This window comes from Harpia harpyja, chromosome 11 (genome assembly GCF_026419915.1).
Source record: "Harpia harpyja isolate bHarHar1 chromosome 11, bHarHar1 primary haplotype, whole genome shotgun sequence".
NCBI classification, from domain to species: Eukaryota; Metazoa; Chordata; class Aves; order Accipitriformes; family Accipitridae; genus Harpia; species Harpia harpyja.
The window spans coordinates 12,163,045-12,187,465 of NC_068950.1; the positions used below are offsets into that span (position 1 = coordinate 12,163,045).

At 41.8% G+C, this 24,421-nt stretch overlaps 1 protein-coding gene across 2 annotated transcripts in view; it reads left to right on the top strand.

Annotated features, from left to right (window-relative positions):
• The window catches only part of RGL1 (ral guanine nucleotide dissociation stimulator like 1), an 82,797-nt gene that overhangs the window by 29,506 nt on the left and 28,870 nt on the right, over window positions 1-24,421 (top strand). For both annotated transcript variants that reach the window (XM_052801604.1, XM_052801605.1), the window contains exon 4: window positions 9,105-9,182. In XM_052801604.1, the coding sequence (XP_052657564.1) occupies window positions 9,105-9,182 (78 nt within the window). The remainder of the gene's footprint in view (window positions 1-9,104; window positions 9,183-24,421) is intronic.

Below are 24,421 nucleotides of genomic sequence, written 5' to 3' on the forward strand. Positions count from 1 at the left end.
AAGCATCTTTATGTGCGTTCTCCACCCAGTTCAACATAGTTTTGATTTTCAGTAGTTTCCATTCTTATTTCTCTCTTACTAAGGCTACTTCAGTAATGCAAATAAATGTCCCACCTGAGACTGTGACCTCATTTTACAAATCACTGTACAAACATGCCTAGAATTGTTTGCAACAGCCCCTACCCTGAAGACCCTCTACAGTCAAGAGATGATAAACAGTGAGAGAAATTTACTATGATGCAGATACTTAGGAGGAGCATACTGAGGCAAAGAGAGAGTAAGGGTTTAACTCACAGTGACAGTTTTGGAATTCGACCTGGGTTTTCACACATCCATATTTTTACACACCCGTATCTCATTGTTTTTTGCTGTTCTCAGGAGGCAGAAAAGTGTTATGCAAAGAGCAATTCATATATTGCACTTTTTAAATTTGTATAATTATAAAAGATCCTGTGTATCTGACAAGCAAGTTTAGAATCTACTATCAAATCTGGGTGATCACTATCAAATCTGGGTGATCACCAAAGTGATGTTTTTGGAGAAAAATTCTTGGCGCTGGGAGGCTGCCTTGGGTCCTTGGTGGTGGGCTGGCTCTTTGGTCAGTGCAAAGCCCCTGGGCAGGACTAGGAAAGGGGTCTTGTAGCTGTTGGGCTGTTTTGTCCACCTGTGTGCTTCTGTGCAGAGGACTTTGTGTGTATAACTTGTGTATGGGACAGGTGATTATTTCATGTGCAAGTGTCTGGATCTTTTCTTCTTTGTCGCCTCACCTGGCTGGATTCAATGGGTGCCTCAGGTGCTTATGCCCAAGAAGCCAAGCTGTGGGTGCTGCTGGAGGTCTGGATGAACTGGGGCATGGGAAGGCACATTCAGCTGCAGTGTCCCTGCTTGTGCTTTTCCACCTTTGCGCTTAATATAGGATATCCCTCTCCAGAACTGTCAATTCAGCCCTTCAATGACTACTGAAATTATTAAATCTCTCTATAATTGGGGATTGAAGCATTTTAAACTTGGGGTTGGGGCCAAAGGGATAATCCATTGAAACAGCAGTCCATCCTACAGTCAGTTAGCCTTCTCGTGGTTTTGATTGTTTTGTGGTGTTTCATCACTAGCCATTAAAATGTTCAAACTCTGTTAGGCTGCACTGTTTTAAGGATGATGAAAAAGTCTTTTGGGAATGTTGCTTTGCACTGAAGTTTGTAGAGCCCTCTAGATAAATGGTTCTGTTTTCTTCCTGTATTTTCCCCTACTGAAAAGGATCATAGCAACCTAAAAATAGAAACGTACAAAATTAGTGAAATATTGAAGTTATAAAATCAGGTACTCAAAGATCAGGAATTTGAGAGGGGGGAGAAATTAAGATCTTTATGAAGCTCATCATCATGGGCTTTAGTTTCTATTTCTGTTTTGTTTTCTTTAATGTAGGTATTAGTGATAGGATTTTAAAAACAGCCTGAAGAAAGTAATTACTCATTCCCTGAGAATCATCAGTCATGAGGCACCTAAACTCTTTGGGCTCCTGTGAAAATGCCAGCTCCATGCAGTAAAAGTTTCTATAAATTGTATAGCTGGTGCAATTTAGCTCAGTTAACTCTGCAATTAAGTTCTTAATATTTTCATATCTGGGAATTACATCTGTAATATTACAATTGGATTGCAGCACGAAAGAAGTGGCAAGTCTGACTTATGAGTCTTTCTTATGTTTTCTCAGGAGGGTATCAGAGGAGAGAAAACCAGTCTTGATTGGAAAAGAAATTGAGCAGACAGGACTAACTCAGCTTTGAAATGTGTGCATAGCCAGTTTATAAGGGGCTTCATTAGAGCATTCAAGCAGGAATGAACAGGAAAATAGGGTGTCCTCTTCTAAAGATGATGTGCTTGTTACTCACTGCATCGGTGGCTGCTGATTGAGGGGAAGGATCTTGGGCCAAACTTGTGCACTACTCTGTCCTTGTGGTCTTGAAGAGATTGAGTTCCTGTCCCGTTGGTTTTTGGTAACATGCTGGCATGGTAGAAGCCCTGCTTTAAGGAGGGACATCCTCTTGAGGTTGGCTTTCAGGGTAGGAAGGGAAAATAAGGGAAATTCAGATACTGCAGTTTTGCTTCAAACAAATAGCCTAAATGATATTTATAGCAACATCTCAGGTAAGTTTGGGTAGTCCGATTGATTAGAACAGCAGCAAGTCAGGAGCATACATGACACTAAGGAAGTCTGCTCTGCTGCCCTCCTCTGATGCTGCTTTAAAGAGGTGAAAATGTCAGAAGAGGATAAGAAAGCACAGGGAAAAAGTCTCCATAGAACAGAACTTTCTCTTCTGAGCCCAATTCTGATCTTACTGGCTTGTGTACCTCTCAGAGCAAGTTATAATGTCGCATTCAGAGGAAGGGCACATAGGCTGCCTGACCTTGTCAACATTTTTCCCAGCCTTTTATAATAAATGATAGAATCCACAGGAAATCTTAGGAGGTTACCACTTCCTTCCCCTCTCACAAATCTTAGGAGTGTAGTGTTTAAGAATCCATGGATGCTTCTCTTGGCTTTTTGAATATCATGGATAATCTAGAATTTTATGGCTTGGGACAAAATACAGATGAAATTTAAGCTATAATAGTTAGAATGATTTACATGCAGCTGTGGAATATGGGCTTGTGAAGAAAAGCAGATGTTATAAGGAAAAATAAAAAAAAAGAAATGGATAGTAATTAAATTTAACCAGCTTAGTTTTCATCTCTATATTAGTGTAGAATAAGTAGGAAAGAGTCTGCATTTTTGCAATTTACTTGTTAATAATAACAGTACAGAGGCTAAAGTAGGTGTCAGTGCATAGTCTGTGTTTTGTAAGTATTTGTATTTTGTTTTCCAGTGAAGTAAAAAAGTAATGAAAAGGGCAATGTCTTAAAAAAGCAAGTAAGATTTTTGGTATTAGTTGTCAATTTTAGTTTCATGTGAAGAGCTTGAGCCCCGTTTCTTATTCTTGGTGATAGAGCACGATTGTGGAGCAAGGGAACAATCGTGAATGGCAATGCTGAGCTCTTGTTCAGTCCAAGGGAGGACGGTGATGTGGCCAGATCAAAAAAGGCCCTTCCATTTTTTACAGGTGAGCAGCTCCTTGACATAGAGTAGGAGGGAACAGCGTCTGCATCTCCCAGTTGTAGGATTCTTTTTTTTTTTTTTTTTTTGTAGGAAAGTACACATTGACAAACTTCCTCCAAAATTTATATCTGTAGAAGCTGGGTTCCCCTCAAGTCCAGTGCGTTCAGTTTATGTTGGATTTACTGTGGATACACCCCTTGCTGTGAGTGCTGCAGAATTGTCCGATGTATGCATTAGACATACACAAATTCAGATGAGACAAAGAGAGTTGTGGGACTCTTGGAGAAGTGTCCTTGGAAATCTGGATGTATTGTACCCTAAGTGAGGGGGGATACCTGTCAGTCATTTGATGTGGTCTGCAGAGTACCCTGTCCAAGCAGTGCAAGCATTAACTGAATTCGGGACATGAAACATTTATTCTGTCCAAAAAAGGCAAAATGCTTTTCCCTGAGTGACAGAGGCAAATAAAAAAGCAGATGCTGTACTTAAGAGAAGCTGAAGCGTTAGGGCAGAGAAAAATGAACTTTTTAAAGGTTTGAATAATTCTGGATAATGTGTGCTTTTGTTAAATTGTTCCATGCTGCAGTGAGGTTTTGTGAAATCTTCTGGGCAAAACCTTTTTCCCGGCTTGGGCCTTACTCTGTTAAAATAAGCTGTGATCTGCCCTGTGAGCCTGTGAGGCTCTGCAGCCATTGGTAGCTCCGAGGAGGCCTTTCTGGGCTGCACGCTGTAATCTTCATTTCCTCCATGGCTGCGGAGGAGTTAGCAGTTTTTTGTCTCCCAGTGCGGTAGGATGGACTAAAGGGACATGCATGTTGCTTACACTGCCTTTACTCCTCTTCACCTGACGTCAGAAAGCAGGAGGAAGTCCTCCCAAAGCCAAACACACATGGCTTCGGTTATGTCACAGCAGGAATCGCATAGTTGCATGGTGCTAGTCCTTGTGGTGTTTTTGACTCCCGCAGCCCGTGCTGGTATTGTCATCACAGAAATGCACAACCAATAGGGCAGAGGGGAACATTTCTAAAGCAGTTTCTGCCCTACGATACATTCAGTGCAGTGAGTGGAGTGACAGAAAATATAAAACGAGGCATAAGAAAAGGTTTAAATTGTTAATGTACAATTCGGAATATTTAAAGACTGATGCAGTTCCCTGTGTTTCAGTCAGAAGATACTTATTGGATTTTTAGTGCTATGCTACTTATTGTAATGGACTTTAAATTGGGCCTTTTGATAACTTCTGTCTTTAGTAAGATCAGAGATCTGCTATTTGCTCTCTGAGTAACTTCTAACACTTCTTGGAGATTGTGAGTAAATTGGGGGGGAGGGGGACGAAGTAGGGTTTTCTTGTTTTTGTTTTTGTTTTTTCTTTCTTCCCCTCCAGGACTTGAAATTCAGCTCTTACTTTTTATTAAATTTGAGACTGGAGCCCTATTCATTCTTTTGGCTGGATTCAGCCTATAAAAGTTTTCTTTTAACATAGAGTAGAAGTCAAACTAAACAAAATCTTGGGCATAAGGGGGTATGTTGAAAAGTGAGGGGGATGACTTGTATTTTCAAAGCTATTTAGAGTAATTGGACATCCGCATCCCTTTAGTATTCATGGAAGTTTGGCACCTAAATGCAGCAGACAGCGTTGAAAACCTGCCAAGTCTTTAACACTATACGTTCTGATATTTTCTCTTTGTTTGGTTGAAGTGGGTAGGGAGATTTAAAAAAAAAAAAAATCTTGTTGGTATTTTGATAAGAAAACATTTGATGGAAGTTCCTGGAGAGAGGAAAAGGAGACCAGCTCCTCCTGCCCCTGGGGTGTGGGAGTACAGCATGATGCCTCCACAGAGATCCTTTGGTATCCCCAGTGTTACTGGGTGCGCTGTGGAATTAACCGCTCACAAGTGTGATGGAAGCCAAAGATGTTTAGCTGTCCAGATGAAAGCAGAACTGAGCCAAGTTCCTCTCTTACATATTTTATTTTCTGCTGGTAATCATGTTCCTTGCAGCAGCGCTTAAAAGTGGGGCCATGCTGTGCTTGGCACAGTCACATATAAAGTAGCAACTGGTCGCTATCTCAAGGAGTTTACAGAGAAGGGAATGGATACTGTTTGATGGGAGAGCCAGAGCTGGATAATGACAGCAAATAACAAGTTAGTTTTACATTTTCAGTTAATTTCTTCTGCTGGAGGATGGCTCAATAGGGGGTAAACAGAGAGGAAAATGGAGGTAGAGAGCAGACATTGATGGAATGCTACCTGTCCTTTGGTAGCACAGCCCCACACTTTAGGACAGTAGCTTTATATGGCATTTGGTTCACTGTTATTGCTGTAGCATCTATTCTTTCGTCTGTTGTTTTCCTGTATACTGGGTGGTTTGTCTACTCAGCTAAAGCAGCGACTTCATTTCCACGATTCTATGTGTGTATAATTCAAAACACCTTATGATTCTTGCTGAGTATCTGTGCTTCCAAGTTGCTTGTTTTGATGCTTACAAGCCTTATTTAGGGCTTTTTGGGGGGCTTTTGCAGAGAATCACCTTTCCTTATTATTTCCAAGTTATTCAAAGAGTATTTTTCTCCCTCTTCTACCCTTCCCTTCTTAACAGAGATGCAGGGGTGCATTTTCTACTCTGTTTTTCAGTATTTAAATATTCACTACTACCCATTACATTCTGGTCTCATTTGCTTAGTCAGTCCCTTTGAGTGGAGTCTATAACTGTCCAAATGCCAAGCAAGGCTGAAAAGTTCTGTGGGCTACAGGATCCTTTTGTTTCTTATGTCTTTTTTTGTATGCAAAGCATTCATACAAGGCTGTGTAGTGAATGGCTCTTTGTCCAGGAGCTGGTGAGAACAGAGCAGTGGAAGTCTGCAGAAACACTGTTCTTTATATCAGATGTATCATTAACTCCTCCTAACCCATATTTAATGACCAGTTGTTCATGCAGAGCTCTTGCGTTGGGAAATAGGCAGAGGTTTACATTTGGCAATATAATTAAGCATCATATAATTCTGCAGTTTTGTACAGAAAATTGCCTGCTCTTTATTACTGTATTATGGATTTATATTATAAAGAATCAGCATGTATGTGTCTAGTGGGATTTAAATGCAAATGCCTAAAGTTCTGCAAATACATATTTTATATTTCATACAATACTAGGACAATGACACTGCGAGTCATCTCAATAAATTTTGCTCTAAGACTTAATGGCAAGTTTTGAAAAATGAATATAAAAATTTAATTGTCATTCAAAACCTGAAGCTTTCTTTGCATATTTCTCCCAGCAGGGGGAAAAATGTCTTTTGTCTATTGACTAAGATGTATTTTAGTCATCTTATCTAGCAGATGGCAGTGGAGAGTGAAATCCTCTCCCTTTAGCAACAGGACAGGGGCAGCCGTCATAGTGTGAAATGTACATTGTATCAGCAGCATGTCTTGATTCTGTCCTGGGCAATCTGCACTGAGAAAGCATCAGCATAGTTCTCTAAATGTCCCCCTTATGCTCTTTTTGTATCTTCTTGGTAAGATGATATGTTACCTAGTCTTATAATATTCAGAAATGCAGGACAACCTACAGGTCTGCAAGAGCAAATATTGAAACCAATAAAGTTAAATCTAATAAAAATAGGTTAAACTTTACACTTCAGCTTAGCAAAGTGTTGGAAGTATTGTTCTTAAGGTTTCTCCGATGTATTCCATCCTTGCAGTAAAGCAGTGGGAAGTATCTCAAACAGTTAATTGCATTCACTTTGAATTGCAAACGCTAGTAATGAGCGTTTAGGGTATGACTGAGAGCTAAGAGAGGCCAGGTAGGATTAAGTGGTGAATTCGGGCATAGCGGAGAGTCGGAAAGAGGTATCTATTCAATTTTACAGCTTCAGTAGTGCTGATCCCAATAAAAAAAAGCACAGGCAGGGTGTGAAATTGCTTGGGAGAATATAGGAGAAAGCACAGAGGCTATTGATGCACCAAGAAATTTCAGAACAAGATTGACAGCCATTCTTGTACCAAGCAGTGGTTCCTCTGTGAATACTCCTGTTGTGATACACTGTGACCACTGCGGGATGGAGATGTTATTCAGCATGTTTAGAAGTGGATTCTTACCCCATTGTCAGTTTAGCTAAGCATATTTTTCTTTAGATGTTTGGATTAGCTCTGTGAAATCACAACAGCAAAATGGGTTATCCTGTATGTACCTCTAAGGACCCTTTCTGGTTTAAGAAGTCCTTAAAACCTACTATCATACTTCTGCTGTCTTACAGGACCAGCACGACTGTTTCAGGATAACTGAGAAGAATTTGAGCCCTTTAAAACATAAGTTTACAAGTTTTTATGCATGTGTTATGCCTTTTTTTTCTGGAGAGATAAAATGCTGAGATTTCCGAAGACTTCACCACTGATGTGGGAACTTAGGTTGAATGAGACACAGTGTATTGGTCAGACTAAGCTACTGGGGTCAAGCAGTCATGATTTTGTTCTCAGCTTTGCCACAGATATGTGGTAACAAATGGAGCAAATAATTTTTTTGTTACGTCTACCTGCAATGTAGTCGGAGATGCCAAGATCTGGTTTTAAATGAGCTGTTTCAGATAATGCAAGTGGTCTTACTGCAGCACTCTGAAGGCTAAGTAAGCCCAAGCTGACCTCTTTATGACTGTGGCTACACTGCTTCTATCAGTGGGACTACTTGTTTGCCTTTATTAGTTTGGGTTTACTTTGCAGTGTACTGGCATGTATGCAAACCCTTGATCTCTCTCTGCCTCAGCTTTCCCCATCCACAGTGGAATTGTCCAACATTAAGCCCTTGTCATAAGATTGTTGAAACTTAAGTTCCTATTTTAAAGTATTGTGGAGTTCTGAGATTGAGAGCCATAGTAGGGTGGACTATCAATGTGAGGGTGGTGGATGGTGGTGCCAAAACATGTTCTTTACAATCTAGCAGATCTGCTGGTGAGAGTGAGCTTGAGTTCAGTTACACTAGTTGAATGTCTGTACAGATCTGGGATTCTTACATATGAAGCCTTAGACTGATACTTTAGAGGAGCATAAAACTACCACCTCTTATTTTGATCCTTTGAAACATTTTGGATTAATTTGTTACAGTTCTGACATGAACCTTCTGGTTCATATGCAAATGGACAGCCCACTGTATTTACTTTATCTGACATTACGAGGATGTAGCACAAACACTTAAAGATGCACTTGTTCTCCTAACTAGTCAGATTAATTGCAGGTGCCTGACACAATTAGTTGAGCACAGAATGTGTAAAATCAGCTTGCCTTATTCTGGACTGTGAGTAATTGTGTGTCTTCATTAAAGCTGCCTGTAAGGAACCATGAAATTCTTTATGGAGCTGTACATCTGAAACAATGGGCACTCCCATTGAAAATGAAGTGCATAATCCTGCCTTCAAGGCACATGCGCTGCCTATGTAGGTAAGAGATTTTGCTTTGCACTGTTGGAGCTACGCCCATGGTTTCCTCTTTCCCAGTGGCATTTTCACAGGCACCATGGGCCATTCCCACTCATGACAACTGTGTCAGTAGTTTTGGCACAAATGGGCACTTACCACTTAGAAAACTTTGTGTGAAATCACACTTAGAGTTAGAAGGAATGACAAATACTAGAGAAACAGAAGTTGTATTGGAGAAAGTGGTTCTGTTAACAGCCTTACTGCACACTGGAATACTTCTCTGGGAAAGGATGGAGTGAAAATGGGCGGAAAGGGTCTTGGGAAGTGTAAGCAAAGAAACTGTTTTGGCTGATTCCTCCTGTGTGCAGGCTGCTTCATATAAATTAAAGAATTATGTTGGAAGATACTGGCTGTCTCTCTAGGATTTTTTTCCTCCTAAATGAAATAATCTTCCAGCTCCTTAATTTTGCCCAACTGTTAGATTCCATATTTGTAGTTTGAGCTAGAAACACTTTTTGGTTGTTTATGATAATTGTATATGAATTATGGTATTTGGGATTTTGCTTTCATTCAGTAGAGGTTCCTCTAAACACCCATCTCATTTTTCAGGTATGGAAACCTGGAGACCTCAAGCTGTGAAGAAGTTGGAAGTGAGAATTCCTCTGAATCCAAAACAGTACTCAGGACGTAAGTGTGGTTTTGTACTGTACGGCGAGCCCCAGTCAGGATTCAGTATTGGGGGAGAATGTGGGCAGCATAGCTGTTGTTTCCTTTGAAATTTCACAGCACTGTTTGCTTGCTTAAACAAGTCTGTGTAAAGGCCAAATATAAATTGTCTCGTAACATATCCAATACTATAACCCAGAGATCTTTCCATCAAGGAAATTGTCTCAGAATTAAACATGAGATGAACACATCTAGGCCAACATTGTGTTGATTAAACAAACAAGGAGTGTTTGTTTCCCCTGCCTTACCTATAGCAGTAAATGGTTATTGCTTATGACTGATTTTATTGTGCATTACAACAGTGTCTGCAGACCAAAGCTGAGGTTGTTTCGGGCAACATGTGTATGCATGTATCTCTTCCATTAGTGCCCCTATGATTTACAGTGTTGCTTTTGGAGTGAAATTTAAATTCTGAAGTCATACTATTTTGCAAGAAAAATAGCAAAGCTGTTTTGAAATGCAGTTTAAATGGGGAAAAAAGTGGTTTGGTTATCCTTCTAGCATCACATGAAACTGCATTTTATCTTTAGACAGTGGGTGTAAAATGTGCCTTAGGTCATCAGCATTTGTACTTTTGACATCTGTATGGTCTGTGGTTTGCATGCATTATGGCAATAAAAAGTAGCTGTGTTGTTATATTTGGTTACAGTATGAAGATGCTTGATTCTTGTCAGCATTACTGAAGATTGCTTTTCTATGAATTTATCTCAGCTTCCACCAGTTAAGAAAACCTTAAATTTTTTTATCAGTGCACTGATTTCTCAAGGTGTAATTGAAGAAGAATCCTTTAGTTTCCTTTTGTTTTGAGATGGAAGAAAAATGTTGAGCTTTTCTATCATGAGATACACTGTCTAATCAAGACTGAGAAATACACTGCAGTATTTTCATTCCTGAGATTCAGGCAGACTGTCGATTCAAATCACATTCTATTCTACAATATTGGGCCTGGTCTTCCCACTGCTTACCTCCATGCTTTTCTGATGGCTTGTGTGTTGGGATAGGGGGGTTTTGAGTCTGGCTTAAAATGGTTCAAATATCCCCAGTCCAGAAATGTGCCATTAACATACTAAACACCTTCCTGTCCTCCATTGTCTGAATGGAGTGGTTAGACAGTGGGGTCGCTTTGCCTTCTGTCATCCACACGGAAACCTTTTTGTTTAACCACCAGAGATAAATTGGTAAAAGCTCCTTGGCTGTGAGCATTTCAGTAGCTGTCTCTGAAAACAGAATGAATTATGCTTGCTTGACTGCAGAAAAAGTGTAGAGCTTAATTAATGTCTGTAAATGATACAGGAGTCTCAAAGGCTTTAGTTATTAACAAGCGATAACATTTTGTTTCTTTTATTTTTTTTTAGTACTTAGCAAGGACAGAAAGCTACAAGCTCTGATGATTTGGGCTGTTCCTCTTGCCCCATGAGAATTGATATGGGAGCTCAATTCTCCGATTCTTTCCTGGATGGTGTTACAGAGAGCTATCAATATTTTCCTCCCATTTTGCCATGAGAACTCATCAAAGAGCAGCTGGTAGTTAAAACTTGGTCACAAGCACCAAGAAGGTAGTGGGAATAATAGGCAGTCAGCAGGTTCCCACACTGCCATCCAAAATGAGCTCTAGGGTCTCTTCCAGCTTTGGGCAAACCATATGACCTCCCCCTATCTCAGTCCAGCCATAAAATATGAGCTAAAGCAGTACACTTCCTGCAAAATAGATTAAGGCTTTATATTGGGGATGAGGAAGATAATTTCACCACTATAAATCATGTTGGGATTAATCCCCCAACTGCCTTTCCATGGACCCAAAGGAGCTTTATGGAGAGGAAAAGGGTGAAAGTAATATTGATGTTAGTGTCACTCAGGCTTTGGGCAAAACGCATCAATTTTTTTTATGCCTGGAGGTGAGCATGGAAGTGAAATAGCATTTAGTAGGAGCATGTTTGTTTTATTTTTTTTAATGGAATTGTTTTCCTACTGACATACACATAGTTTATCACATACCCCCTGCCTAGTTGCTTCCTGCTGCATCAGTGCCATCTCCCCTCTTGGCATGTAATTGTCACGTAACGCCCTTGTGCAGCCAGGGACTGACAAATGGAAGGAGTCTGTCGTCCTATTCCTGTGGTCGCACAGCTTCTCATGAGTTTATCTGACATGATTTTCATTAATATAGTCAGCACAGCTGATTTTGATCTTTTGATGTCATAAGATACCTTTTATGTCTGAATTTGATACCTGTTACCCAACTACTTATTTATAGAAAGCTCAACAATGAAGTTGTCAACAAAGTAATTTGTCAGGTATATGTGTTTTAACAGATCCTGTATAAATGTGAATTCACTGTCCTGCCTTAAAAATTTCCGTTGCTCTGGCTACTTGTCTCTTAGATATGATTAATGGTATCTGGAAAAGAGGTTGGCTTTGTAGTCCTGTTGTGAAACACGTAGTTCTAGTAGTTCAGGTTTTCTCTTGTCTGGCATAATTCCAATATAATTGCATTTGCCCTCTTTTCTCATAGAACAGAAACATGATATAATTGTGCTCTTGTTTTTATATGACTTGGAGAAATAAGAGGAAGAAGCAGTAGAGCCATGTTATTTCTTACCATTAACTGTATTTCTCAGAGGAAAAATATCTTGTGGGGAAGCCCATGGTCTGCAGCCAGAGATCTGCATTCGTCAGACGCTGGCTCTGACAGTTCAGATGCTTTAAAAATCCATTTGAGGCATTAGAAATGGGGATGCAATTTAAAGCATTTCCACTAGTTTGACAGAAGAAAACACTACAGAAATTAAAAACAACTGCAGGAGAAGAATTTATGACTCTCTAAATATCTTGTGGAGCTTTAAAGGAGAGAGGGGTTTTTGCAAAATCGTAGGTACATATAGGAGGAAAAATATGTCATATGTTGTGTACTGTAAGCCCACAGGTTACTACTTTCTATGTTGAAATTCTCTGTGCTTTTTGTACTTGTAGCATAGAGTTGTGATATAATTTGAGAAGCAAAATGCCTGATGTATGTAATTTTTTTTTATTATTTTAGCATTGCACCCAGTGTTCATGTAGCTCAGAACCTGCAAGTCCTATGCTAGGGCTTAAGTGCACTCATGGCACAGCCTTGTTTGAGAGACTTGTGGGAGCTATAAACCTACCCTTGTGTTTCCAAATTATGGGTCTGAGCCAGCAGTTACTTCTCACACGTGTTGCAGTGACATATAGTTGTTACTGACCCAAGACCACTTCAGCTATGTTCAGAAACATGCCTTCTAAGGATCCGTTCTGCCAAGGGGATTTTCTCCTGTTCACTTAAGCATCATTCCTATCATTTTTGGGCCACTGGAGTGGTCAAAAAAATTGTATTTTTTCAACAGGGATCTGACTTAATTACATCTAATAAAAAATGTCTTTCAGGCTTTTTATTATTACTGCCCTTTTCTTTAAAACTATGTTCAGTAATACACAGCTTAAACAAAGGTATTGTAGTTTTGTAGCTTTAAAAACACACAGACAGTTTGGACCTTAGAGTTATGAATAAGCTCTGAACACCGTCAAAAGTTTTGTGAGCTTGGAAAAAAAACCTGCCATGCATGACTCTAAGCTTTTTTTTTTTCTTTTCTTTTTTTTCTGTCAGGACCCACCTTAGCTTTTCATGTTCAGTAGTTTGCTTTTCACAGTTCTCACTACTTTCAGTCAGTCGGAAAGTTCATGATCATAATTAACAGAAGAATAAAGTCCAGAAAAGGTCAGATATTCCGGTCAAATGTCTGAGTTAGAGGGACTTTAGCCTGTGTTTCCAAAAATATGATGCCATGCCTCTTGTAATTGTCTGATAAGAGAGTTGTAAGGAGTAACTTACTTGGCCCTCTATCTCCTCCTATAAGCAATTCTTTTTGCTCTTTCTTGCATCACATAAACAAGATTGCCTGGTGCTGTTTTGCAGTTCTGCATGTTTTTGTGTCGAGGTGTGACAGAGTTGCCTCCTCATCTCAGTTAGGTCATCGTTGTCTTTGGAGTTCTCTGTATTCACTACATGTTTTCTAGCTTAGGACTTCTGTTGACTTTCAGAAAGAAAAGAGTAGATATAACACACCAAGACATGTGACCATTCGGAATAAAACCATACATACATTAAACACAAAAATTATCAGCATGATGAGTAGCATTAAGAATTAGAGAGGTCCATACAATAGTACACATTACAGGAACTGTAGAGAAATTGTACTATAATTCAATTATATTTTTGGTTTTAAGTGAGGTTGCATAGTTCAAATGTGTGGTTTGGTACACATCACCTGACAAAAAGCAAATGAGGAAAGAAAGTAGAGCAAAAAGAAATAAAGTACTTTCCCCTGCTCCTGTCTGATGTGAAGACTCTGTACACCTTATCAGCCAGGAGTCATGGGAAACTTATATGAGACAGTCATGTCCAAGAGATCTCAAGAACCTTTACATATTCTGGGAAGGGGATCAGCAAGTCAAGCAACTAATGTTGTCTGGGACTTCGGTCCTCCTGAAGTGATTGTGTGTATGAGATAGTTAGAAACAATGCTTTGGGTGATATGACCTTGATCCACTGTGGTCTCTATTCAGAGCAGGAGAGTTCCTCAGTTAACTTTTAACTCACTGTTAAAAGGTTGAGTTTTCTATGCAGAATGATCTGTAAAATACCTTGTGCCCTATTTCCTTCCCCCTACTGAATTAATTTTGACTGTGTTAATTTTGATCTCTGGGCAATTCACTGCTGACAGACAGCTATACCCAGATCACAGACTCCATGAATTTAAAGAGGTGATGTATTAAAGGAGCAGAACACTTTTTTCCCAGAAGATATGCATTAAAGACCTTGCTGGAGCTGGTTGAGGATGGAGACAGAACCATAAAATATTGTCGCTGCTTCTACCTTTTGGAAGTCAATAGCTTCACTGGATACTGAGATGCCTCTGAGTAATGTGAGGGTCTGAAACAGTGCTGAGGCCATGTCACTGAGGTGATTTGCTAGGCTTGAGAGACCTGGAGAGCTGATGCAGCACATCACACTTCATGGATAAAAGGTGCTGAGCTTGTTGCCATGAGTTTTGAAGATTTCTGTCAGTGAAGTTCCCAGAAGTGATTTATTCCTGTTCAGCACACACAGAAAAATGTCCAGCCTGGTAGTCCAGGCTTGCCTGCAATGTTTGCATTCAGGGAAGACTAGTTTAATGTTAACTGAATCTAGTCACTTGAAGACCTTGCTCAAAAATATAGCAGTATGAACCTGAGATTACCTGCTGGAGAGGTTTTTCAAGAGGCAGATGATGTTGCCATATTGGTCCATGGACTTGGACCATGATTTTTTGTTTGTTTGCTTTCCAGAGGTCTAACATTGGTATGTTTTCTTTAAAGGTACCCTTCAGGCATGTTCATAAATATAACAGGGAGAGGAAAAAGCATGCCATCTCCCCCTGTGTGTAGAAATAACTCTTGCGTTTGTAGCTAGTAAGAGACTCCACAGCCAGGGCAAAGGTGATGAAAAGGAAATGCTGTGCCGTAAACAGTGAGCCATGTTCTGATCCATTCATGTACATCTCTCCTTCTGATGAAACCAAAGAAAGTTTAAGAATTTTTATAAATCCAAGTTTAGGTTATATTTCTCAAGGATACTAAAGAGAAAGCAGTAGAACTGGAAAACTGGTCTCCTCGTTGCAGTATGAGGTTTCAAATGGGGATTTTAATTATTTTTTTTTTCCTGGCTACACTGTATACTCACATCCCCAGTGCTGTAAAAGGGAGGTTTCTTACTGGAGTTGGAAAAGCTGAATGAGAGGCAGAAACAGTTTATGTAGTACAAAAAGTAAAATAGCTTTAAGCCCTCAAACTCTCCTCTTCTGCAGTCCCAAGCGCTGCTATGGCTGAGTCCTGAGGCTTTTAAATCCTAAATGAGCTTGAGTAACAGTAAAAGTCCTTTGAAGCCTCCTCTTGGAGTATAAGGTTGTGGTTTCCTTCTGCTGCTGGCTTCGGTTTGCTGATTTGGAGTAGATTGGTGGTGCTCCCCCTCAGATGAATGACAGGCCACAGAAGTGAATCAAAATACTTGGGACTTCTTTTGTTGTCTTGAATGTCAGCTCCTAGTTGCATCTGCTTTATCTGTATTGGGTTTGTGTGGTGGGCTTTTGGTAATGGGGAAGGGGTCTACAGGGGTGGCTCCTGTGAGAAGCTGCTCAAAGCTTCCCCAGCTCCAAGTCGGACCCGCCTCTGGCCAAGGCCGAGCCCATCAGCAACAGTGGTAGTGCCTCTGGGAGAACAGATTTAAGGAGGGGAACCTGCAGCGGAGTTTGGGAAGTGGAATGTGAGAGAAACCCCTACGCACACAGTAAGGTCACTGAAGAAGGAGGGGAGGAGGTGCACCAAGGAGGTTGATGCCCCTGCAGCCCGTGGTGAGACAGCAGGCTGTCCCCCCCCAGCCCATTGAAGTGAGTGGGGGAGCAGATGCCCACCTGCAGCCCGTGGAGGAGCCCACGCCAGAGCAGGGGGATGCCCCCAAAGATGGCCATGAGTCCATGGGAGAGCCCGTGCTGGAGCAGTCTGTGCCTGAAGGACTGTGGCCCGTGGAAAGGATTCATGCTGGAGCAGTTTGTGAAGGACTGCAGCCCGTGGGAAGGACTCGCATTGGAGAAGTTCGTGAAGGACTGTCTGCTGTGGGAGGGACCCCACGCTGGAGCTGGGGAAGAGTGAGGAGTCTTCCCGCTGACGAGGAAGGACCAGCAGAGACAACATGTGATGAACTGACCCCAACCCCCATTCCCTGTACCCCTGCACCACTGGTGGGGAGGAGGTGGAGAAAATGGGGAGTGGAGTTGAGCCCAGAAGAAGGGAGGGGTGGGGGAAGTATGTTTTAAGATTTGGTTTTATTTCTCATTACCCTAATCTGATTTGATTGCTAACCAATCAAATCGATTTTAGTTTTTTTCCCCAAGTGGAGTCTGGTTTTCACCTGTGACCATAATTGGTGAGTGACCCCTTCCTGTGCTTGTCTCACGAACTTTTTGTTATATTTTGTCCTCCCCATCCCACTGGGGAGGAGGACTGAGAGAGTGAGTGGCCTTGCGGTGCTTTGTTGCCGTCTGGGCTTAAACCACGCCATTATCAAAATGCGGAATTTATTTGTTATTAAAACTTGGAACGTGTTGCAATTGAAAACCGCAGACAAAGCAACTCAAAGCTAAACTAAAATCTTGTTTCATTCCACAGCAATTGGGTAAAACAGTTCAAATAAAGAAAATTAAGGAACTGTTTAGTTACTACGTGGCATGTCTTGCATGTTTACCCCTCTTCTTCTGCATTAAAATAGCAAATACCGAAACCTTCAGTGGACTACTGCAGCATTTGGAGTTTCTCGTAGTGATTAACAAACATTGTCCCATGGCTTCTTGTGAATTTAGACCTTCCTGGCAGAAAATTTGTCTTGTTTCCTACTGAAGTTAACAGTCCTGCTGGAAAACAATGTGCACAGTTACAGTACTGCAGAAATAAAACTGGTCCTGAAACACTGTACTCCAGGAGAACAGACACCAAAGGAATGTGAGACAAATGGAAGAAAATTGGCTGGAAGTTTCTGATGCCTGGGAAATCCATGGTGGGAAGCAGTTAAGATGCATTTGGGAGAGCAACAATCAGCATTCATTCCAGTAAAGCCAATTAAGCTAAAACAACAGCAGAAACCAATGTGGTTACGTGAGAAGCAGAGTCAAACACAGGGCAGTATAAGCAATGGAAGAGTAGGAGAGTTATGAAAACAACCAGAACCAAGCAAAAAAGAATAATGAGAAGAGCAAAGAAAAATAGTGATTGGCATCTCAATTAAAACAAAGAACAACTCGCAGAGCTATTCCCTTAGTGACTTTACATGCATCCCAGCAAAAGCCCCCCCATATGCTATTCAACTAGTTCTTCCCAAATCAAAAAAAGAGGAGATCATTTGCTGGAAGTCATCAGCACATTATTTATAAACAGTCTGGGTGTGAGAAGCTACCCTTACATCAACCTTTACTTGCAGTTTACATACATTTTATCCCTGATTCAAAGCCGAGATTTAACTGCCGATGATATTATTTAACAAGCAGAACTGAGAAAATACAGCTGGCTTAATTTAGTCTGTGTAAGCAAGCCTGAAAGCTATTGCATGGACAGTGGAGGAGAGGAAATAGCCCTCTGTAAAGATTATTCCATTGATGGTCTTAAGTATGCATTTGTCAAATTACAGATTTGTGCATGTTCCTGTTTAATTTCATAAGAAATCGGTCATTTAATCTCTTTTTGCAACTGAGGTTCTCCTTATTCTTAATTGTTGAGGTTCCCTTATATTCCTTCTTTACAAATAATTGTGGTGGGAAAGAAAACACTGCTTTTGCCTTTTTGGCAAGAAATGATCTCTTTAATTCCTATGCAGATCTCTTCAGGACCAGTGTTATAGCTGTCTCCCCAGCTGAGAAAAGACTATGCAGAATTTCCGTGTAACCTATTGAATCACTTGTGCCTATGTGATACGAAGGCCTCATTTTCCACCTCCTCTGTGCCCTGCTAGCTCAGCTTAACAGAGAGGTTAGACTTGGAGCTGCCGCAGTCTCATCACGTTTTGTGGTAGCTCATGTGTAAATGTGAGTGGATGAATAGTTCTGTGTTCCCAGTTTGTAAATGACGGAATCAGATATGCTTCTTCCACCTAACGGTAGATTTCGGAGACTGAAAGCTTCAGAGATGGGCTTCAGGCAAAGCTGATGTGGAAATCAGAAGACTTTCTGATAGGTGTGAAACTTGCAAACATTGCTGAACAGAGCCCAGAGTCTGTGGTTGGCAGGACAGGAGTTAAACATTAAAAAGCTTTTTCTTATAGGCAGGAAAGGAAAAATTTGTAGCTCATAATCAACCCATGAAAAATGTAGTCTGTGATGTTTCTTTCCTGTCTGAGATCTTGGAAGGCTCCCATTCCTATCTGTCTCTGGGTCTATTGAGTACAGGGAGTTTCTTCTCAAGGGCAGCAAACGTAAAGCTACTGCAAGATATGGGCAAGTCTCCAACCTGTTTTCAGAAAGCTTCCCTCCCTGACACACCAATTAAACAGTCAGGTGATAGGAGGTCAGTAGGGCACAGTGTACCTTTTTTCTCTTTCCTATTTTGCCTCTTGACTGAAATGATTTTGCTGGCAAAAATCAGTGTCTGTAACGGCTGTGAACTCTTCACCCTGCTCTGGGAGACTGGGTATGTCTTAAAATCTGTTTACTCCTCAACTTATGAAAGTGGCCATCAAACAAGCCTCTGGAAACTAAGCTTAGCATAAGGAGTGTGTGAACAGGATTAGTACAAGAACTTATCCTATGGAGAGGCTCCTTCTTCCAAATCATTGTTGAACTAGTAATGCTCATAAGAAAAGAACACCCAACCTAGTTTTTGGTGGTGGAGCCAGTAGGGATGATGGTGAGTTTGTGATGTGGGTGGGGAAAGGGGGTACACAGCATGATAAAATACACTATTGGGGCATAGAGTGAGGTACAGTGTTCCCCTGCCTGTGGTGGAAAAGAAGTGAAAATATAGTAGACGTAGGACAGTGGCATTTGTGACTGCAAGTGCTGCTGTGCTGCAGTGTTCTGGGTATGTGCGGGGCTACAGCAGATGATTAAAAATCTGAGGAGACAGGAGGGTGGAGTGAGGGCTTGGGAGCATCACAGTGGGCCTCTGTCTGTTGTGGCCTTTCTTGGCCTTGGGATGTGGAGCTGGGCTGACGCTGATGTCTTCACTGCAGCGGTGGTGGAGCACTGGCTATCGTGTGACACTTGTCCTGACAGAGAAATGTGGAATGTGGTCCTGAAGCTCCAGATGGAAAGTTTGGCCATCACTGGCCTAAACCATGAAGAGCTTACTTGTTGCATGTATGGTGGAAGCTTGTCTGAGCCAAGTTGTGAAAATTCAGTCCAAAACAGTTTTCAAATATAAAGAGATTCTTCCAAGCTGCACAATCTGTGTTTCATGTTTGCAATGAAGCCTGAAATTCAGAATGTGTTTGCATGTTAATTTTTGGTTGTAAATGCTTTTTGTAGCTCTAAAATTGCAATTCCGGAGTTTCTCCTGTCAGCAAGCCTAACCAAACAGTATTACTGACAGCTTTCCAAATACTCTGACTAATTAAAAGTTTGAAGTTGCCACAATATCAGAGAAGGAAACAAGAAACAACAGACTAAAGTGGATAGGACTTGTAAAATCACATCTGTGTGGGATTAAAAGGTAATTGAGTTTTGAAGAAAAAACCAATACAGTTAAAATGAGGCAAGGAGAGTGGGAGAAGCTATCTTTACTCTTTCTTAACTATTGGTTTATTTTGAGCGCCACTGAGCAGCCGAGTTAACTAGATATTGCTGTGGTTTCCCTACTTGCAGAGCAAATGTGCCAGTATTTGTACACAGCTCTGATACGAGCACTTTCTGGGTTGGCTTTTGGGTTCCTCGTTGTCTACATGTGAAATCTGTGTTCACATTTGAACTCTTCTCATGATCTCATAAATTGAGGAGTGAGAGGTGGTCCTGGCAGGCTTGTCCCTCTCCATTTTGCAGCTATTAATGTGATAGACCGGGAGCCACTACATTAATTTTCGAGGATCTGAACTTTAAAAGCCAAGTGCTGCTTGATTTGTACTGATTCTCATAAGTACAGAGCACAGATGCTCTTTGAGGTGACACATCGGTGTCTCTAACTGGATACTCATGGTTAGAGGTTTTTACTGAGAGCATGGCCCTTCTCCTCTTCATGGAATATCATTGGGAGTATGGGATACTGTTATTGCATGAGGGTCTTGTGAAACAGGGTTATTGGAATAGGTATCAGGGAAGGTTTCTGTAAATGTGAAAAATGCAGTCATTGGAGGGCTAAGCTCTCACAGCTAACTACACAGCAGAGCCCTAAGCATTTGCAGAACCCAATAGGACCTGCTGCAAACCAGGGCTGTTGTCACTTGGTCATCTCAGCTGTTTTTCTGATGGCAGTGGAGCTCATGAGATCTGCTCCCCTACAAAACTGTGTTTCTTCTCTCCTAAACATCTTCCTGTGCTTTCCATGACAGCAATACCTGTAAGTCACCTCTCACGCCTGCCACAGCATTTATGACTACTGGGTGGAAGAGATTTGAAATACAGGGATGGTGTCAGTGTTGCAGAGGAAATCTTCAGGACTTCCTTTTCTCAGGAGGTTTAGATGTTTATTATGCCTTTTATTCTGGAACAAGGGCCTTTTCCTCTCTCACATTATGTCCTACTCTGAACACCACAGTAGGTGGCCGTGGCCAGTGTGTCATGTTAAGTGGTTGCACCCAAAAGTCGTTTTCCCTAATCCCTCTGTCAACTCAGGTGAACAAATTGTCATTAAAAAGTGTTTTGATAGGCCTTCTGTGTTTTCCCAGCCTGCAACGTGTGCTGTGGCCAGGGCTAATTGGTGCACGAAAATATACATGCTGATTTACTGGCATATTGCTATGAAGAATCAAAGATCTCACAGTCTTTCCTGCAGCAGAAAAAATAAGTTGATCATTATTTTTTTTATCCAGGCTTGAATTTTCTTAAAACTTGAAGAAATCTGGTTATTTTTCAGACTCTTCCAGTGTTTTCACACTTAGTTGAAATTTGTTAATAGCATTGTAAGTTATTTCTGGAAAACTGTAGCATAAATCGTAAGTCTTATTTTCTTGCAAAATCAAGTTGAAATGATGAAAAACTCCCTGCAAAGACAGGATTTAAGGAAATTCCTATAAGAATACATTTGTGCATTATCCATGGGCATGGGCAGTTCTCTGCAACTGGTGTCTTTGTAGCTGCATGTGTCTAAGAAGGTCTGGGATAACTTTCCTGAATGAGATCCAACGCTCCTGTAACTCCTTAAGCATTCTTTCCCTGCACTGCCAGCATGATCGAGATACCTTTCTGCGTGGTATAATTTGACAGCCCCACCTTGTCTTTGGGCTAAGGGTAAAATCCGGGTTCTGCTGATATATTTTTGTTACGTATTTCATCATAAGATTAGCAAGTCCAGTCTGTCTTCTGGGTTCAGCTATCTGCAAGCTCAATACTGGGCACTGGCAGCATAGTGCTGCCCATGCTGCACATGTCACAATTAGGATTTTATCTTCACAGATAACGCAATCTCACTAACTGTGTGTGCTCCTGGGGTTTAAGTTCAGGCTTAGACTGCTTTTTTTGCAGAACCCAAGGTTTTATGAATGGGCAGTCTTTCTACTAAGGCAGCAGATAATGAGTAACACGGTGTGGAGGAATATGCAGCTTCAGTTTGGTCCTCAGACTTGGCAGCAGCAATTGATGAGAGGAAGGGCACCAAAGGAAGTGTTTGATTTACCGCTTCCACTGGGAAGCTGCTACCCTGAAGGAACCATGAATATCTTGTTTCCTCCGTGCTGTTTTCCCACAACGTCCCAGGGAGCAGTAACAGAGCAAACATTGCAGCCTCGCTGGGCCACAGCTTTTCCCACTGGCACAAGAGGGAATTAAGAAACTATGTTCTGCTTTTGATTGTATGCGTAATGTCTGGTAGTTATTCAAACATGGTCGTGGTACAGCTAAGCAAAGATACTTCAACTGATTAAACAAAGCATAACTCCAAGGTAATTTGCACATCTTGCTGTGCTAGCTTGACAAACAGTGCAATACAGGGAAGCAGGATCGTAATGAATAATGAATGCCAGTAATAGAAAATTACTTGGTTTTATCCGAGGTGCTGGCTTTGTATACTTGGGAGAGGGCTATTTCTAGTATTATTGATTGCAATGGATGCTGGAGCAGTGCGAGGAGCACCAGCAGCAGTGGCAGCAAGCAGCGGCAGAACACACGAGGAGACACATGGACAAGTAGAGGCTTGTCTGAACAGGGGGCATTCCCTGAGCCACTGAACCCGGACCCACTGACTGGATGAGACAGCAAGGCATGGAGCCTGCACCCAGCAATGTGGGAGATTTAAGCAGGCAAAAACAATCAGCCCATCTGATTGCAACAGACACTAGAGTATATATATTTCCAAGTGGGCAGGTGCATGGCAGCATGGTTGCCACCTGGCAAAAAGCAGCGTCCCCTGCTTCTCCTGAGCTTCTCGCACCTGGTAGAACCAATGCAACCACACAGACAGAGCTCCTGTTCAAGCATGCGACCACCCAGGTTTCCAGCTGTGGGAAGTGTGAAGGGATATTCCTACTAGAGGTGGAAAGTGATCATAAGCAAGACTGCGGGAGGTGTGACCAGACTGATGAACTGCTTTGCTTGGTGGCTGAGCTGCAGGAGGAGGGAGGCAGGCTGAGGAGCATTCAAGAGTCTGAGAAGGAGATTGATCAATGGAGCCATACTCTGCCATCTATGATGCATAGAAGCCAACTCAATGTGGCCACTACAGAGGCAGGTCCTGGATCTGCTTTGTGCCAGGAGGAAGGCAGTATCACAAGGGATAAGGAGGGGTGGAAGAAGATTACAGCATGGAGCAGTAAGAGAAACACCTTTACCCTCTAAAATACCCTTACAGAACAGGTATGAGGCCCTGGGTACAGCAGATGAAGTGCATAATGAGAAAAGAAAGAGGAGGAACCTGCGCAAGCAGTCTTGCCGAGATCAGAGACCAATCCCTCACAACAAGACCTGCATTAAGACCAGCGCCGAGAAGAAACAATGGTCAGTTATTGTCATTGGTGATTCCCTTCTGTGCAGAACAGAAGCACCTGTTTGCAGACTGGACCCTCTTTTCAGAGAAGTTTGCTGCCTCCCTGGGGCCCGAATTAGGGATGTCACCACAAGACTGAAGAGCTTAGTTCAACCTTCAGACTACTATCTATTTCTGCTCTTTCATGTGGGTACAAATGATGTTGCAACAAAAAGTCTGAGGTCAATCAAAATAGACTTCAGAGCCCTGGGAAGAATGCCAAAAAATTTGGGAGCATAGGTAGTGTTTTCCTCAATCCTCCCAGTAATGGGAAACAGGTGAGACCAGAATATCAATACCTGGCTCCAGGACTGGTGCCTCCACCAAAACTTTGGGGTTTTAAAGCATGGAAGAGCCTTTGAGAGACAAGGTATTTTGGGGCCTGATGGTATCCATCTGTCCCCCTGATGGGGTAAATGGGTCTTTGGGTGTAAGCTGGCAAGGCTGATCGAGAGGGATTTAAACTAGAATCAATGGGCAAAAGGGATACCAATAGGATTGCAGTAGGTAAACCAAGGGTTGGCATGGCATCGCCAGAGGGTGGCAATCCTCATGGGAACATTTACACTGCTTCTGGGAGCATGGAGGGCTCAGGAGCATATCTGAAATGCTTGTACACTAACGTACGCAGTATGAGAAACAAACAGGATGAACTGGAAGCGTTGGTCGACTCCCAGGGCTACAATGTAATTGGTATTAGTGAGACTTGGGGGAATGAGTCCCACAACTGGAGTGATTGGATGGAGGGCTACAGGCTGTTCAGGAGGGATAGGCAGGGCAGGCGAGGTGGAGGTGTTGCACTGTATGTAAGGGAGAGTTTGACTGCAGAGCCCTTACAGTTAGTGATGATGTGGTTGAGAACCTCTGGGTAAGGATTAGGGGGATGGAAAACAAAGGAGATGTTTTAGTGGGTATCTACTACCAGTTGCCCAGCCAGGATGTAAGCACTGCTGAGTTATTCTATAGGCAATTAGCAGAAATTTCTGGATCAGTAGCTCTTGTCCTTATGGGAGATTCAGCTTCCCAGGCATCAACTGGGCATATCATACTGCTGTGACAAGCAGGTCTTGGAAATTCTTGAATTTTGTAGGAGGTAACTTCTTGTCACAGTTACTCAGTGAGCCAACTAGGAAAGATGCCTTCCTGGACTTGCTGTTTGTGAATAGAGAAGAACTCATGGGGGATGTGATGGTAGGTGGCTGTCTGGCCACAGTGATCATGAAATGGTTGTGTTTAAAATTTTCAGTGTAATGAGAAAAAAGGACAGCAGAGTTGCTACCCTGGACTTCAGGAGAGCAAACTTTAAACTATTCAGGGAACCATTTAGCAGAGTCCCCTGGGAATCTGCTTTTGAGGGCTTAGGAGTCCACAAGTGCTGGTCAGTCTTTAAGAACCACCTTTTAGAAGCACACGAGCAGGCAATTCCACTGTGTTGTAAGTCAAGCAAGCAGGGCAGAAGACCAGTTTGGCTGAACAGGGAACTCCTCCTGGAG